The sequence below is a fragment of the Oncorhynchus mykiss genome, chromosome 5 (genome assembly GCF_057628025.1).
Source record: "Oncorhynchus mykiss isolate SJ-2025 chromosome 5, ASM5762802v1, whole genome shotgun sequence".
NCBI lineage: Eukaryota > Metazoa > Chordata > Actinopteri > Salmoniformes > Salmonidae > Oncorhynchus > Oncorhynchus mykiss.
In genome coordinates, this window is record NC_143026.1 from 31,164,795 (window position 1) to 31,179,990 (window position 15,196).

General features: G+C 45.2%; 1 protein-coding gene across 3 annotated transcripts in view; it reads left to right on the top strand.

The window, feature by feature from the left end:
• The window catches only part of LOC110522910 (pappalysin-1), a 112,246-nt gene that overhangs the window by 23,852 nt on the left and 73,198 nt on the right, over positions 1 to 15,196 (top strand). For 2 of the 3 annotated variants that reach the window (XM_090234495.1, XM_090234496.1), the window contains exons 5-8: positions 186 to 479; positions 1,310 to 1,502; positions 1,734 to 1,855; positions 9,129 to 9,630. In XM_090234495.1, coding sequence (XP_090090621.1) covers positions 186 to 479; positions 1,310 to 1,502; positions 1,734 to 1,855; positions 9,129 to 9,630 — 1,111 coding nt within the window. The remainder of the gene's footprint in view (positions 1 to 185; positions 480 to 1,309; positions 1,503 to 1,733; positions 1,856 to 9,128; positions 9,631 to 15,196) is intronic. The other variant, XM_090234497.1, reaches the window with a different exon arrangement.

Sequence of the window (15,196 nt, forward strand, 5' to 3'; positions counted from 1 at the left end):
TGATTAAGAGTAATTACAGTGTGAGCCCCGAGCAGTCTCGCCATCTCTACCTCCGCACTGACAGTGAGGAAGGTGATAATGAAGCTGTGTGGGTCGATGAATAATGCATTATCTCAATCTTACTCCAGCTTCCAGTACTTTCTAGTGTGAATATGTGTTTGTCTGTGTCTGCTCTCCATTCATAGGTGGTATTGTTTTGAACCCCTCCTTCTACGGCACATTTGGTCACACCCACACCATGATCCATGAGGTCGGCCACAGTCTCGGGCTGTACCACGTTTTCCGGGGGATCTCTGAGATTGAGTCGTGTAACGATGCGTGTCTGGAGACTGAGCCCTCGTTGGAGACAGGAGATCTGTGTGAAGACACTAACCCCACACCCAAGTACAAGTACTGCAGAGACCCTGAGCCTGGCAACGACACCTGTGAGCGTCGCCACTTCACACACACACCGTACAACAACTACATGAGCTATGCAGGTGAGATTGCAAACATACAGACACACGCGCATACACACACGCACGCAAAAAAATTAATCGACATACAAACACGTGCACACTTTCTGACACACATAAACAGGCACAGACACATGCGTACACACTCAGATACGTCATACAAACTTATGCCGATGGTTCGATAATCCATCACACGCTGCAGTCCCATCACTTTAGAAATAAACACACATAACATAGGAATGTCCTACCATACAGTATGCTGACCCCAAGTGTCACATAAAGATGTAGGATCTTAATTTGAGCCAGTCTCCTACACCAGGAAAATAATCCTGCAGCAAAAGAAAATAATGAATGGATATTTTTGAAGTGGTTGATGCATTTTTCATAAGGGAAAACAAAGTGTGACATTTCTAAGTGTAAATTACAAACTTGAGAAGCCTTTCTAAACCTCAAATACACTACACGTTTTAAATGCCCTGCAATGCAGGAAAGTTATCCTGCAACAGGGTGATCAAATGAAGATCCTACATCTGTGTGTGTGCCTTAGCAGGTGTGGAATGTAGACATTGCATTGGAAAAACACCCTGGGTAAATTCAGGTAACTGACCTGTGGAGACTGTATGAATATTGCTTCCCTTAATAACATTGCTACAGACTGTACATCCGGGTCCTGTTTTTCTTCCTTCTGTACGTATACAGTATATGTACATTACTTCTCAAGCATTCCCTAACCATTCTCTATTGGCTAACTCAACCTATTAACCTGTATTCTGCTATAAAATATAATGAATTTTAAATCCTACTTAAATGAATACATCATCTACATCATATTTCTGATCATCTCTTCCACATAGATGACGACTGTACAGACTCGTTCACCCCCAACCAAGTGGCCCGGATGCACTGCTACCTGGACCTGATCTACCAGACGTGGCAGCCCGCGTCCAAACCACCCCCTGTGCCCATGGCGCCCCAAGTGGTGGGGCAGGAGCATGACGCCATTACCCTGGAGTGGTTCCCGCCTATCTCCGGCCACTTCTACGACAGGTGAAATGAGCTGGACGAATGGGGCATGCAGCACAGTCAGGGTCTTTAGTATTTACTTCCACTCTGCAGAGTACTGGAGATATTTTGGACAAATGGGTTGACTGTCTGTTTTGATTGCATCAAAATTAGCACCTGTCTATTGGCCTGTATACAAATGAGTACCAGTCATAGTGAGTGTGTTTTATAAACTGTATCTAAGTTGGTTGCTGTGCCTGTCTGTTGGTTTCCTAGAGAAGTGGGATCAGTGTGTGATAAATGCACAGAGGGTCGGGTCCTGCTGCAGTACGCATCCAACTCTTCGTCCCCCCGACCCTGCGCCCCCTCTGGACACTGGAGCCCCCGCGAGGCCGAAGGTAAGACAGCTCTCTCCTGGCTTATTTATTACCACACTGACTGACTGACTTACTGACCGACTGACCGACTGACAAACTGACTCCTCACCTCTCTGTCTCACCGCTGATACATCTGTACCCTTCAAAGCTCAGTGCACTTCTCCTACTCACTTTACCCATTCATTTACTTTTACTCTGTTGGATTCTAACCACCCTACCCCAGAACATGCAGTACACACAGTAGCTACTGTAAACCCCCCACCCTGCCTTGCAAGGTAGGACACACGCATTCTCAATGTATCCCCACCCTGTCAATAACACACCTGAACTTCTTCCCTCCTCTTTCTCTTACGGATAGGATCTTCACCACATCAGGAACTCTCACTCTCACTAGGACAGTATGAGGCTCAATTTGGCTTCTGTGTCAACTCTCAAACATGCAAATAATTTGGTTGCTGAGTCAAGCCCCAAGCATGCAAATGATTCATCTGAGTCACGGCCCTTGACACGAGCTGAGGGACGCAGAGGGAGTCAAAGTTGAGCCAGTGTTCCCAACGGAATGGAGATTCCATATCCCAGAAATACCAAACGTGGGCTCACAGCGACAGGCATGGTGGGAACTGGGAAGAGCTCTCCATGGATCATGTCCATGACATAATTTCTCCCATTTGATATCAGGGAAAGTGAGGACAGTGAAAGCTTAAATCAACAGAATTCCCGAAATAGGATGCGTTTTTCTTCCCCTCTCTCCTCCAGCTCTTGCAGAGGATTTTAGAATAACTGTAGAGGGACCAGCATTAAGGAGGCGGAATTTGGTATTTATAAATAGTCTGCACAGCTGTGCACCTCTGACCGCTAGCTGGCTCTGGCATCTGCAGTATTAAGCATTGTTCAGAGTGTGTTGGAGTGTGATTCAATGTATGTATCAGTGTGTCAGTATATCCACCATTATTATGCCATTCTGCGTCTAGAGGAAGTTTGATGGCTAAATACACAGCTGATAATATCTGTACATCAGTCTATTCAGTCTAGTCTATATACAGTGCCTTGCGAAAGTATTCGGCCCCCTTGAACTTTGCAACCTTTTGCCACATTTCAGGCTTCAAACATAAAGATATAAAACTATATTTTTTTGTGAAGAATCAACAAGTGGGACACAATCATGAAGTGGAACGACATTTATTGGATATTTCAAACTTTTTTAACAAATCAAAAACTGAAAAATTGGGCGTGCAAAATTATTCAGCCCCTTTACTTTCAGTGCAGCAAACTCTCTCCAGAAGTTCAGTGAGGATCTCTGAATGATCCAATGTTGACCTAAATGACTAATGATGATAAATACAATCCACCTGTGTGTAATCAAGTCTCCGTATAAATGCACCTGCACTGTGATAGTCTCAGAGGTCCGTTAAAAGCGCAGAGAGCATCATGAAGAACAAGGAACACACCAGGCAGGTCCGAGATACTGTTGTGAAGAAGTTTAAAGCCGGATTTGGATACAAAAAGATTTCCCAAGCTTTAAACATCCCAAGGAGCACTGCACAAGCGATAATATTGAAATGGAAGGAGTATCAGACCACTGCAAATCTACCAAGATCTGGCCGTCCCTCTAAACTTTCAGCTCATACAAGGAGAAGACTGATCAGAGATGCAGCCAAGAGGCCCATGATCACTCTGGATGAACTGCAGAGATCTACAGCTGAGGTGGGAGACTCTGTCCATAGGACAACAATCAGTCGTATATTGCACATATCTGGCCTTTATGGAAGAGTGGCAAGAAGAAAGCCATTTCTTAAAGATATCCATAAAAAGTGTTGTTTAAAGTTTGCCACAAGCCACCTGGGAGACACACCAAACATGTGGAAGAAGGTGCTCTGGTCAGATGAAACCAAAATTGAACTTTTTGGCAACAATGCAAAACGTTATGTTTGGCGTAAAAGCAACACAGCTGAACACACCATCCCCACTGTCAAACATGGTGGTGGCAGCATCATGGTTTGGGCCTGCTTTTCTTCAGCAGGGACAGGGAAGATGGTTAAAATTGATGGGAAGATGGATGGAGCCAAATACAGGACCATTCTGGAGTTTTTCCTAGCCACCGTGCTTCTACACCTGCATTGCTTGCTGTTTGGGGTTTTAGGCTGGGTTTCTGTACAGCACTTTGAGATATCAGCTGATGTACGAAGGGCTATATAAATAAATTTGATTTGATTTGGAAGAAAACCTGATGGAGTCTGCAAAAGACCTGAGACTGGGATGGAGATTTGTCTTCCAACAAGACAATGATCCAAAACATAAAGCAAAATCTACAATGGAATGGTTCAAAAATAAACATATCCAGGTGTTAGAATGGCCAAGTCAAAGTCCAGACCTGAATCCAATCGAGAATATGTGGAAAGAACTGAAAACTGCTGTTCACAAATGCTCTCCATCCAACCTCACTGAGCTCGAGCTGTTTTGCAAGGAGGAATGGGAAAAAGCTTCAGTCTCTCCATGTGCAAAACTGATAGAGACATACCCCAAGCGACTTACAGCTGTAATCGCAGCAAAAGGTGGCGCTACAAAGTATTAACTTAAGGGGGCTGAATAATTTTGCACGCCCAATTTTTCAGTTTTTGATTTGTTAAAAAAGTTTGAAATATCCAATAAATGTCGTTCCACTTCATGATTGTGTCCCACTTGTTGTTGATTCTTCAAGTTTTATATCTTTATGTTTGAAGCCTGAAATGTGGCAAAAGGACGCAAAGTTCAAGGGGGCCGAATACTTTCGCAAGGCACTGTATGGAGATGCAGAGGTATTAAAACTCTGTCCAAGGTCTTCTGATAAGAAATACATTGAAAAGGAATAGATTATCCCTACTGTGTTGGTATGTTGATAGAGATGCCAAGATGGTACAGTTTCCCAAGCTTCAAAGTTATTCCATTGTTATTCCGTGGTCTTTCAGGGTCAGAGCTGGAGTCTGTAGAATCCAGTGAGATCTGATCAATTTGGCAGCTGTCCGACAGCACATGGCTAATAATGAACCCAGTGACTCATTGGGCTAGGGATCAGACTGCCATTAGTGCTGTGTCTGTGTGCATGTGTGTGTGTGTGTGTATGTGCGTGCGTGCTCACACTTGCGCACATGTCTATGTGTGTGTCTGTTTGCATGTTCCTTGCTCCACACAGGCTACAGTGTGAGTGAGAGTGTGTGAGAGGCAAGTCTGGGCTTGTCTGTGGCACTGTGTGTTAACCTCACTGTTTGGAAGTGCTCCCTGTTAGCAAGCAGCAGATTCCCACTCCCCTGTTTACACACCAATGCTAGTCCATCACGGGCTGCTAACAGCTGCATTATTGTGTGTGTGTGTGTGTGTTGTCTCTATGGCAGCTTATGACAGTCATGTAACCGCCACCCACAGACATCCCGACGATGCAAGCATGCAGAATGCCAATGCCATGAGTCTGTGTATATGGGCATGTGTTAGCGTAGTGTGTATGTGTGTAGTTGAATGGGTGGCTGAGAGGGTGAATATGTATTTGTGTGTGTGTGTGTGTGTGTGTGTGTGTGTGTGTGTGTGTTTGTGTGTAATGGACAGTGGGCATGTTCAGGCATGTGTTCGTGTATGTGAATAGGCGTGTACAGGCTTATATGTGTGCGCTTGTGCGTTTGTGTCTGTAAAACGCCTGACACCTGTCAGTCCCATGGCTCGTGTTCCAACACTTCTGTAGCTAGGAAACCCTGGCGTGGTCAGAGAGAGAGTTGGAGCACCCCTCGTAAATCTTTACTGCTCTAGACCCAGGAGAAATATGGCTGGGGGAAGAGAAACCAGAGGATGAAAAAAGAGAGGGAAGAAACCATGTGGAAACCACCCAAGATAGTTAAGAGAATTACATGTGGTTTGTGACATTCATGAGGAGGATCCTGCAGCTGATTGGAACCAGGAGTGTGTGTGGATGGACGTGAAGGATCTGAGATGTGTGTATGCAAAGTCATGCGTGCACACGTGTGTGTGTGTGTGTGTGTGTGTGTGCAGCGGGTTTATTCAATGAGGGCCTTGTAAATTGTCTGTGTGTGTGCACATACAGTATGTGCATTTTTCTGTGTGTACATTTATGTGTAAATGTGCTCGCTACACCAAGCCGTGCATCGCCAAGTGTTCCTGTCTGACTGGCCCAGATGTCGGGCCATGCTTTCATTAACAGCGGCCTCCTTTGTAGGCGGGGCAGTGTCAAGCCTCACTGCATTATGTGATGCTGTGGGTGTGTGTGTGTGTGTGTGTGGTGAGTGTGTGTGCTCTCTCTGTCTGTCTGGGAGAACAACACTCACTGGGCTCTACTCCATTGCTGTCAGGGCTGCACACTGCAGGGACTCAGGGCGACAGGGTTCAGACACAAAGTACCTGAAGAGAAAGAACAGCTTCCCCTGCTTTATCTCCACTAGCACTTCAATGATATTCATGAGATAATGATTTGGTGATGGAGAGGGATTGGATAGAGACATGGATGCACACAGAGACTTACAGAGACATCCACAGTCATGCATGTACTGTACGCTCACATACTCACAAACACACTTATTCTGGAGAATATCAATCCTGACGTGCGCTACCTCAGCATAAGGGATGCTCCCTTAAGGAAATACAATACAAATGACAGATCAGCCAGAAACTTGCCCAGGACCTTGTTGCATTGTGTATGACGCAAAATATTGGAAAAGACTCCCCTGCCGCATGCCCGATTGCATTGACGGATGCCCTGTTCCATCTCCAAAACTGTCCAATCCCTCAGTAGTATCTTTTCAAATCCAACAATGGTTTTACTGCTGCAATGCTCCAAATGTTCCAAAAGCTACTCACTATTTCAGAATGTCTTAATGACATTGCTTGTTTCTCTTGTTTGGCTTCTTGGCAAAACTCTTAGCAATAATGAATCACAGCGGAACTTTGAACCCAGAACGTTCCAATTCAGCGTTCCGGTTCATTTCATTGTATAATGTCACAGGAATTCCCTCCGATATCCAATAAAAGAGTTGCACTATATAAAAGCATCCGCGCGCCAGGACAAGGTTGTGTTTTTTTTTTTCAACATTGGGATGTTGAGTGGAGGCCAGCGAGGTTGATCTGGAAAAGAAGGAGAGGTGTGGTGGATGTGTGCTGAAGAAAATATCTGCAAACTCCCCAGGCGAGGGAGAGGAGAGGAGCCGGACTGTCAGTCACCACTCCTCCTTCAGGCCCTCTGCTTTCCCCATCACTCACCCTTCCCGCCACATTCTCCATCCCTCACCCCTGTCACCCACGCCAACCGTTTAGACTGCAGATATCATATGCAGAGAGATGGAATGAATGACTGACTGACGTTTATTGGCCTTCTAGACTATGAGGAATCGCTTGATTGGTTTAATGTAACAATTGAAGAATATATGCGGTCATACAGCTATGAATGTGTTCACACAGATGACACAGTAAGGCTCGCAAGGGACAAAACACAAGTGAGCAAGACATATTTCCATTGTAGTTCCTCTCATGCCCTCTAGTTAGAGGTCGTGGCATGAATTCAAGTAGTGAAAGTTACTTCAGTGCAAGTCAGTCATTCTGTTGTGTGTTTGACTCCATTCCATTAATTCCATTCCAGCCATTACAATGAGTCTGTCCTCCTATTGCTCCACCCACCAGCCTCCTCTGAGGACAATGGTTACTTCAGTGCAAGTCAGTCAGTCTGTTGTGTGTGTTATAGAGAGTGTGACGTATGATGGAGAGGTAGGCCCCATTCTTAGAAAGCAGAGTGCATGCCCGGACATATCCCTCTATGTTTATCTATCCGTATCCCAGTTCATTCCAGTCCCCTGTTTCCAGCGCTCCACAATTCCACACCGTCTGATTCCCACATGATGCTGGAGGGCGAAACACTACACATTCATCCCTACTGCAATTAAGCTGGAATTCCTCCAAATGTCTCTTTCCTCCTTTCCTAGACAAGCGATCTCCTAGACAGGTTAATACCCCCATGGGATTAGCAAATCAAGTGAGAAAGCAAGGCCTCCTATTCAAAGGCCAGGTTTGGATTGTCTGAACACCTTGAGGGCCTTTCAGCAACCTGGGAGGCAAGGCTAGGTCAAATGCTTCAGAGCTGTTTTTATAACAGAGAGTAGATTTAACCCTAATGAAAAGCTGCTGTCTTGGTTGGATTTTAAGGATAAAATCTGTAATACTCAAAATTACTGTATTGGTAATTCTACAGTGTTTAAAAACAGACATGGGTCTTGCCAAGGTTGCATATAATCTTTATGCATTTTTTTTTAACGTACTCTATAGATGATCTTATGATGGATTACATCCCCATCCTGTCTCATGGTAAATCTGGAACCTCTGGTATCCGCAGTAGGAGTTCTAGAGCAGGAGGACAGCCCATCATAACAGCTGACATTACAAAATATTTTCAGTGGCTAAAACTCCTTTCCTCAAAAAGTCAATGAAAAACGAAACACAGAATGTGAGGGGCACATTATGAGAGAGAGAGAGGCTGGGTGCAAAACTCTGAGTATCTCAGTTCCTCAGTTTCTTTTCTCTCCTTTTTTTCAAAGTTACCTCTACTCTGGCCACACACACACTTACAATAATAAATGTGTTGAGATAATGTGGCCTGGAAACCGAATTCAGTGCTCACTTGATTAAACACTGGAATTTTGTGCGGTGCCCAGAATTGAGGTTAGCAAATGGGTTTGTCGGTTGCCAGTTTGGAAGTGCACAAAAGGAAAACAGGGAGAACACAGTGTCTTCCATAACGCTGGCTTTTCAAAGCGCTTGATGAATGTTGGTATACGTCACTCTGGATAATACGAGGTAGCTGTGGACTCCAAATATGGCTGGAGGAGTGCTGTTTGGTGTTGTAATGACTGCCACTGAAGTGAGAACCCTGTGCAGGGCCTCTCTCAAGAGGAACACAGGCAGCTCCCCTGCTTTACTGACAATGAACTCAGTCCCGTGTCTGTCGCATGTAGTCAATTGCTGAGAAAAGCCAACAGCTCATTCAGCCCTGATACTTCACCTGCAACAGCCATTTGTAGTCAGTCAAACCACTGTTCTATATACACATTATATATAGATTTTTTTCGACATGCACCTGCAGCTCTTCCCTGCATACAAACAAATTCAAACAACCACACATGGTCATGTTTGCAAATGCAATTACCTAACCTTTGTTTTCTATTGTATTTCATTTTCTCTGTGTTGGTTGTGTCTGAGTGTGTATTTACTTTATAGTTGTTTATATGTTATGTCTGATCTGCTGTACCTGCTGTGTCCTTTTGACCCCCAGGACCTCCAGACGTGGAGCAGGCGTGTGAGCCCAGCGTGCGTACCTGGAGCCCCAACGCCGGCATCGAGCAGGGGGCCGTGGGACTGTCCGAGTGCCCACTGCAGGGCTGCATGCTCCAGCTAGAATTCCCCCACCCACTGGTGCCCGACTCCCTCACTGTATGGGTCACCTTCTTCAGCCCCGAGGAGACGGCCTTTCCCGCCATCCACAACATCCTGCTCCTGACCGTGAGTGGAAACAACCTTTCGTTGGGCCCTAGTAACGTGTTCTGTGATACGCCACTGACGCTGAAGCTGGACGTGGAGGAGGAGGTGTACGGTGTGCAGTTCTTCACCATGGAGCAGCACCTGGAGATTGATGCTACCCTGCTGGCGTCTAAGCCCAACTGCCTGCTGTGCCGCCACTGCAAGCCGCTCCGCCACCGACTGCTGCGCCAGCCACCATTCTCCCACGCCCCCCACGGTGTGGTGTTGAACGAACCTACCAGGCGATACACTGACAGGTGAGGAACCAGACCGGGGTAGTTAGCGGTTTACTGTCAGTTACACGCAGCTTTGAATGTCTTGACTGTGTGGGTTGTACTGTATTGGCCTAACGTAGCTTAATGATACACCAGGATTGCTGCGTTCTCTGCTTAATGGGTGAGAAATTGCAGAGTAAGCATTATCTCTTCACACTGCAAATTAATCTGATCTTGAGCCCAATCTCCTCACTGACCCTGGGTCGGGGAAAAAAATCATATTTTTGCACCAAGTTGTTATTGGTCAGGGGGTGAAGCAGAGCCAAAGTTAATATGCTGAGGCAAGCGCTGCAGCTGCAGGCTGATTTAAGCCTGGTCCCTGCCTGCCTGCCTGCCTGCCTGCCTGCCTGCCTGCCTGCCTGCCTGCCTGCCTGCCTGCCTGCCTGCCTGCCTGCCTGCCTGCCTGCCTGCCTGTGTCCAGAGGAGCAGCTGGTGTGGTCTTCTTGGCCCATACTCTGTCTACCCCAGCCAGGCACCAGAGATCTGGGCTGTGGGCTCCGTATATCTCCCCTCTGGGATGGGCCTCAGCCTACCTCCCCTCTCTCTGGCTCTCTGGCCAGTCCAGTCCTGGGCGGAGTGATACTTGCACCGGTAGAATTAAGTGTTTTTGACTATTTTGACGATCTCAGAAATGTTTCGCAGTTAAATCTTATGTATTTTGAGGTCGGAAGAAATCTTTTAAAATCCCAAATCAGAAACCTCTGTGAAAATGTTTCCTATAAAGATAAATGTCATGATGTTTCAATGTGTTCTTTTCAAACATCCTCAGGCGTGTTCGGTGGGCCACCACCAGTTTGATGGTTTCAAATCCACTGGCCAACACCCACTTCTCGAATCAAAGGTCATTCATTGCGAGCCACATCTTTGGGGGGACTTGCTGGGGAAAACGAATGTCTTGTTGATGGCATTATCTGTGCACGGTGGCAGTTTTGTGCTTTACTTTCATGGAATGTGCTGACTAGATAAAGGTAGCATTCTCCATGGCGTTGCCATGTGTTGTGCAATTTCACTATCATGTTGTCAGCATAGTTCACATAAGAAGGAAAGTGGATGATAAGACACGATAAGGTGAGTATGCCTGTTATGCAAGATAGAGAGGGTATGCCTGCGCGTAGCACTTCATAATAACACCTGGTAATGAAGCCTTTATAATGGATTAGTAAATCATTTATTCATGTTTTTAATCATTACTCCCTCATTTGTAAATATTAGTAAGCTAGTTATTCACACATTCATTAACACATTTTCAAGTGTGTCATTATGTTTCATAAGATCGTTCATAAGATGTTGAATATAGATCCTTATAAACCCTTTACTAATCATCAATAAAGTATTTTTTCAGTATCTAAAGTGAGGGCTATTTATACTTTACAAATCATTTTATAAATGTTTTGAATGCCCAGTGTCATTTCTCACAAAAATATGGACATGTCATTGGTAGACATTCCAGCAGTACCTGATGCTCCATCATCATGTCCTGCTCCATCCTAGGTCTCAAAATGGCCCCTGGAACATATCAATGGTTAAACAACAAGCCCACAATACAGAGGATGTTTAAGAAAATATATTAAACATTTCATTCCAAAACAGTCACACTGTTGTAGTAGTGTGGTGTGTAACTTCATACACACTCTATGCTGAGTAAAGTAATGTTTTTCTTCCGAAAATGCTTACATTACTGTTTATTACTGTTGAACTTTTCTACCTAAACCAAAGTGTGGATTGCAGTCACTCCTTCGAGCAGTTCATAGACTGCTTATGAAGTAAGAAAACAAATATCTGAATACCTGATTTTGCTGAACTATCCAAATTACATTTAAAGAGTTATTACCATTAAACGACCAGTAAAAGTGTAGCCCCAATAAATTGTATGTGGTTAAAATACTGAAGCACTGGAAGCATTTAAAGGTTATACATATAACATTTCTATCTGCAAATACCTCTAAATGTCAATCACATATCAGTAGTAATGAAGGGATAAACATCCATTTGAGAAAAACTGTCTGGTCCTGCCAGCTGTTGGGTGCAGGCTACATCTCCCTGTTTAATGATTTGTTGGTTTGCGAGGTTGACAAAATTGGTAAAACATTGGCATTTACAACTCTTCCTCACGTCCTTGCACAACAGTTTTTGTGAAAATATGTTTCCTTAAACATCCTGTACTGTGTGCTTATTCTTTTACCATTGATATGCTCCAGGCTATTTTGAAACCTTAATAAATCCCCTTATGGTCTAAGGGTGCGGGATGGCTTTCTACTAAGCTAACATATGGAATTGTTTTAAGATGGTCATACCAAGGACCATTTAGATATTTGTTTTTTTAAATTTTAGGACCCCTGTAGGTATCCCAAAAATATTCAACTAAATTATTTGATGAAACATTGAATTTGGCCTTAGTGCTATTAGCCCCTAGAAACACATTGAATAACAGATTCATACATGGAACAAGAAATCAAAATGAGAATGTTGTGAAGTGTCTGTCCTTTACCTGAGAGATGTAAGAAAGGTCAGAAAAAAAAATCATGCGGAATTATCTGTATACCGTTGACGTGTCAATGCCCCATTCCCTTCCATTCATTTTTCATCCCGGTACCAGATTACCTTCAGATGAGTCCTGTGACACTTGTGGGGGTCGTAAAGCAAAACGTCAAGAAAAGCAAAACAGAGAACACTCATCTTTCCATAGAGTGCACATATTAGTTTGTAGCCGAAACCATTCAGACGCTACGTTTTCGTGAAAAGACAGATGTTTTGGGATGTCTCCTGGTCTGACAAACAGCGCTGTAGCTCTGCCACCTTCCACCGCGGATGCAAAAGGCCAACATTGGCGGATGCGGTGGTATGAGACGCAGCCCATGCAAAAAACAGACATTTCTAACTTAAACAGACAGATTGTATTATGTTAATTAGATGTCGGACATCGATTAACGCGGACATCGATTAAGGAGTGTCAGGTACTGCTGGAATGTCTACCAATAGTTTTGTGAGAAATAACACTGGCCATTCAAAATAAAGTATAAATGGCCCTCGCTTTAGATTAGACCCCACAAAAATACTTTACTAATGATTAGTAAATGGTTTATAAGGACCTATATTAAACATCTTAGCAATGATCTCATGAATCATTATTACATACTTTTAAAGTTGTTATAAATGTGTGAATAACTAGCTTATTAACATTTACAAATGAGGGAGTAATGATTAATACATTATGAATAAACAATTTACTAATCCATTCTAAATGCTTCATGACAAGATGTTATTGGAATGTTTTTCCGCATTCACTGGTGTACTTAGTGGTATTGTGGCCACAGCAATTGCTCTTGGAGCTCTGAAGCTGGTAGAATGTCAGTTGTGAGTGTCTATTGGTGGTGCATTTTGGTCTATGGTCTTGGTGCATTTCAATGGTTTTGGTGGATTTCAATGGCCTTGGGTGGATCATCATGGCGATGGTCAGTGTTGGCTTACGCTTTTGTTGTGTAAGAGGAGTTTGACGTCATTCCCAGAGAGAAAGGTCCAGGTCAACCCACAGCAAAGGATTCCTCATCATAGGAGTCAATCTACCACACATGCATGCACGCACACACGCACACACACACACACACACACACACACACACACACACACACACACACACACACACACACACAGATTAGATAGGGGTGGTTGGAGAACAGTTTGGGGGTCACCCAGATCTTTTGACATGTTTTGAAGTCGGCGGAAGTGTTGTGGTTGACCCATGGATTTTCTGCTGGAGTGTTTTGATTGACCCATGGTTAGTTTGCTGGATCGTCATGGTTCACTGGCTCCCCAGGCCTGTTTCCATAGACAGAGGGCTGACCTCCCACACTCAGCCCACTGCCCTTCCCTTGAAATGGGGCAAGGAAGGGGGAGTATTCCTATTCAAGGTAGGATGTATGAGAGGGTGAGGGGTGGGAGGTCAGGCTAGTGGGGGTGAGTTATGAAGGGGTGAGCAGGGGGTGGGATGGAGATGAGAGGGAGAGAGCTGGAATGTTGGACTGGTTGGGGGTAAACCATGGAGTCGTTAGGGGTGGGCTGAGAGGAGGGTTAGTGGGGGTGATGGGGGGACCCTAGCCTTCTGAGACCCCCTGGCCCATAGGCTAATCCTCTCCCTGACCTGGGTCCTCTGGGTCTTCTGGGTCCTCTGGCCTGTCAGGGTCTCAAAACCTATTCAGCTCTGACGTGACGGGACCCCCCAGCCCGGGAGGGAGAGGGCAGCTGCCCTCTACGCTACCCTTTTCACTGGGACCCCTTCCCCCCGTTCTGGCCTTCTCCTTCACACTTTTATCCCCTATGTTCTCCTATGCTCTTACCCCTGTGGCCCCATGGCCCTGCTCCTCTCCTGTCAAGTCCACTGTTGCTCTAGCCCTGAGAAGACAACCTCTTCACCTCTACTCAGAGAACCCCGTTGTTTTCTCAGCTCTGACTGCTTGACTTGTAGGTTTTCTGTTTTCTTTTCGCCAGCAATACGAGATTGGGGATGTAGAATACACTTCCTAGGTATTTGTGAGAAATGTCTGTGTGCTCCAACGGTAATTGTTTTAGATCGCCTCCATGTGCGGATTATTTTCGGGGTTTTTGGTTTTGTTTGTCACATATGCGTGCAAACATTACAGACTTTTTTCCCTCCATGGTCTAAGCCCATTTTGTCAAGAGTATAATACTGGGTATGGTTTTAAAGACTCTGTCTACTGAAAATAAAACATTCCACACCTCCCCCCTCCACCTAGTGGTTGAACATTGGGCCAGTAACCGAAAGGTTGCTCGATCGAATCCCTGAGCTGACAAGGTAAAAATGTAAAAATCTGTCGATCTGCCCCTGAGCAAGGCAGTTAACCCAATGTACCCTGGGCGCCGAAGACGTGGATGTCGATTATGGCTGCCCCCCCCCCCCCCGCATCTCTCTGATTCAGAGGGGTTGGGTTAAATGCGGAAGACAGATTTCAGTTGAAGGCATTCAGTTGTACAACTGACTTGGTATCCCCCTCTCCTCTTCACCTCTCTTCCTCCTCTTCTCCTCATAACACATTCTCTCTGTCTCCATGGCCCCCTCCACTCCCACAAAGCCCCACTGTGCCCTGCGCTCCCTCCGCCATCCTCTGCCTGCTCTCTGTCCATAAGGAGCAGCATTAGCACTGAGCCTTGCATAAGCTCTCTAATATGAACCATAATGGTGAGTGGCAGACAGAGGAAGTGGAGGAGGCAGCAGCGGGTCCCGGGATGTCTGGACGTCTCACCCCTCTGCCCCCCCCCCCCCCCCCCCAGAACAATTTTTCAAAGAATTGCAACCGGACTTCCCAAGGATAAAATTGGGCCAGGTCCAAAAAGTGGATTTGGAGGGATAGTTAAGGTGGAATGTTCAGGAAAGAGTTAAGTTTCTCTGTGGGAAGCAGAGAAACCCATTTTACTGTAAAGTGCTAAATTGAAGTTTAAGGTCCACGCCGGTAAGATTCTAATGGTTGTTATGATAAAGAGGTTCCCTGTAGGGTTCCCACAATGAAGCTCCACAGGTATCTGGAGCCTCAGA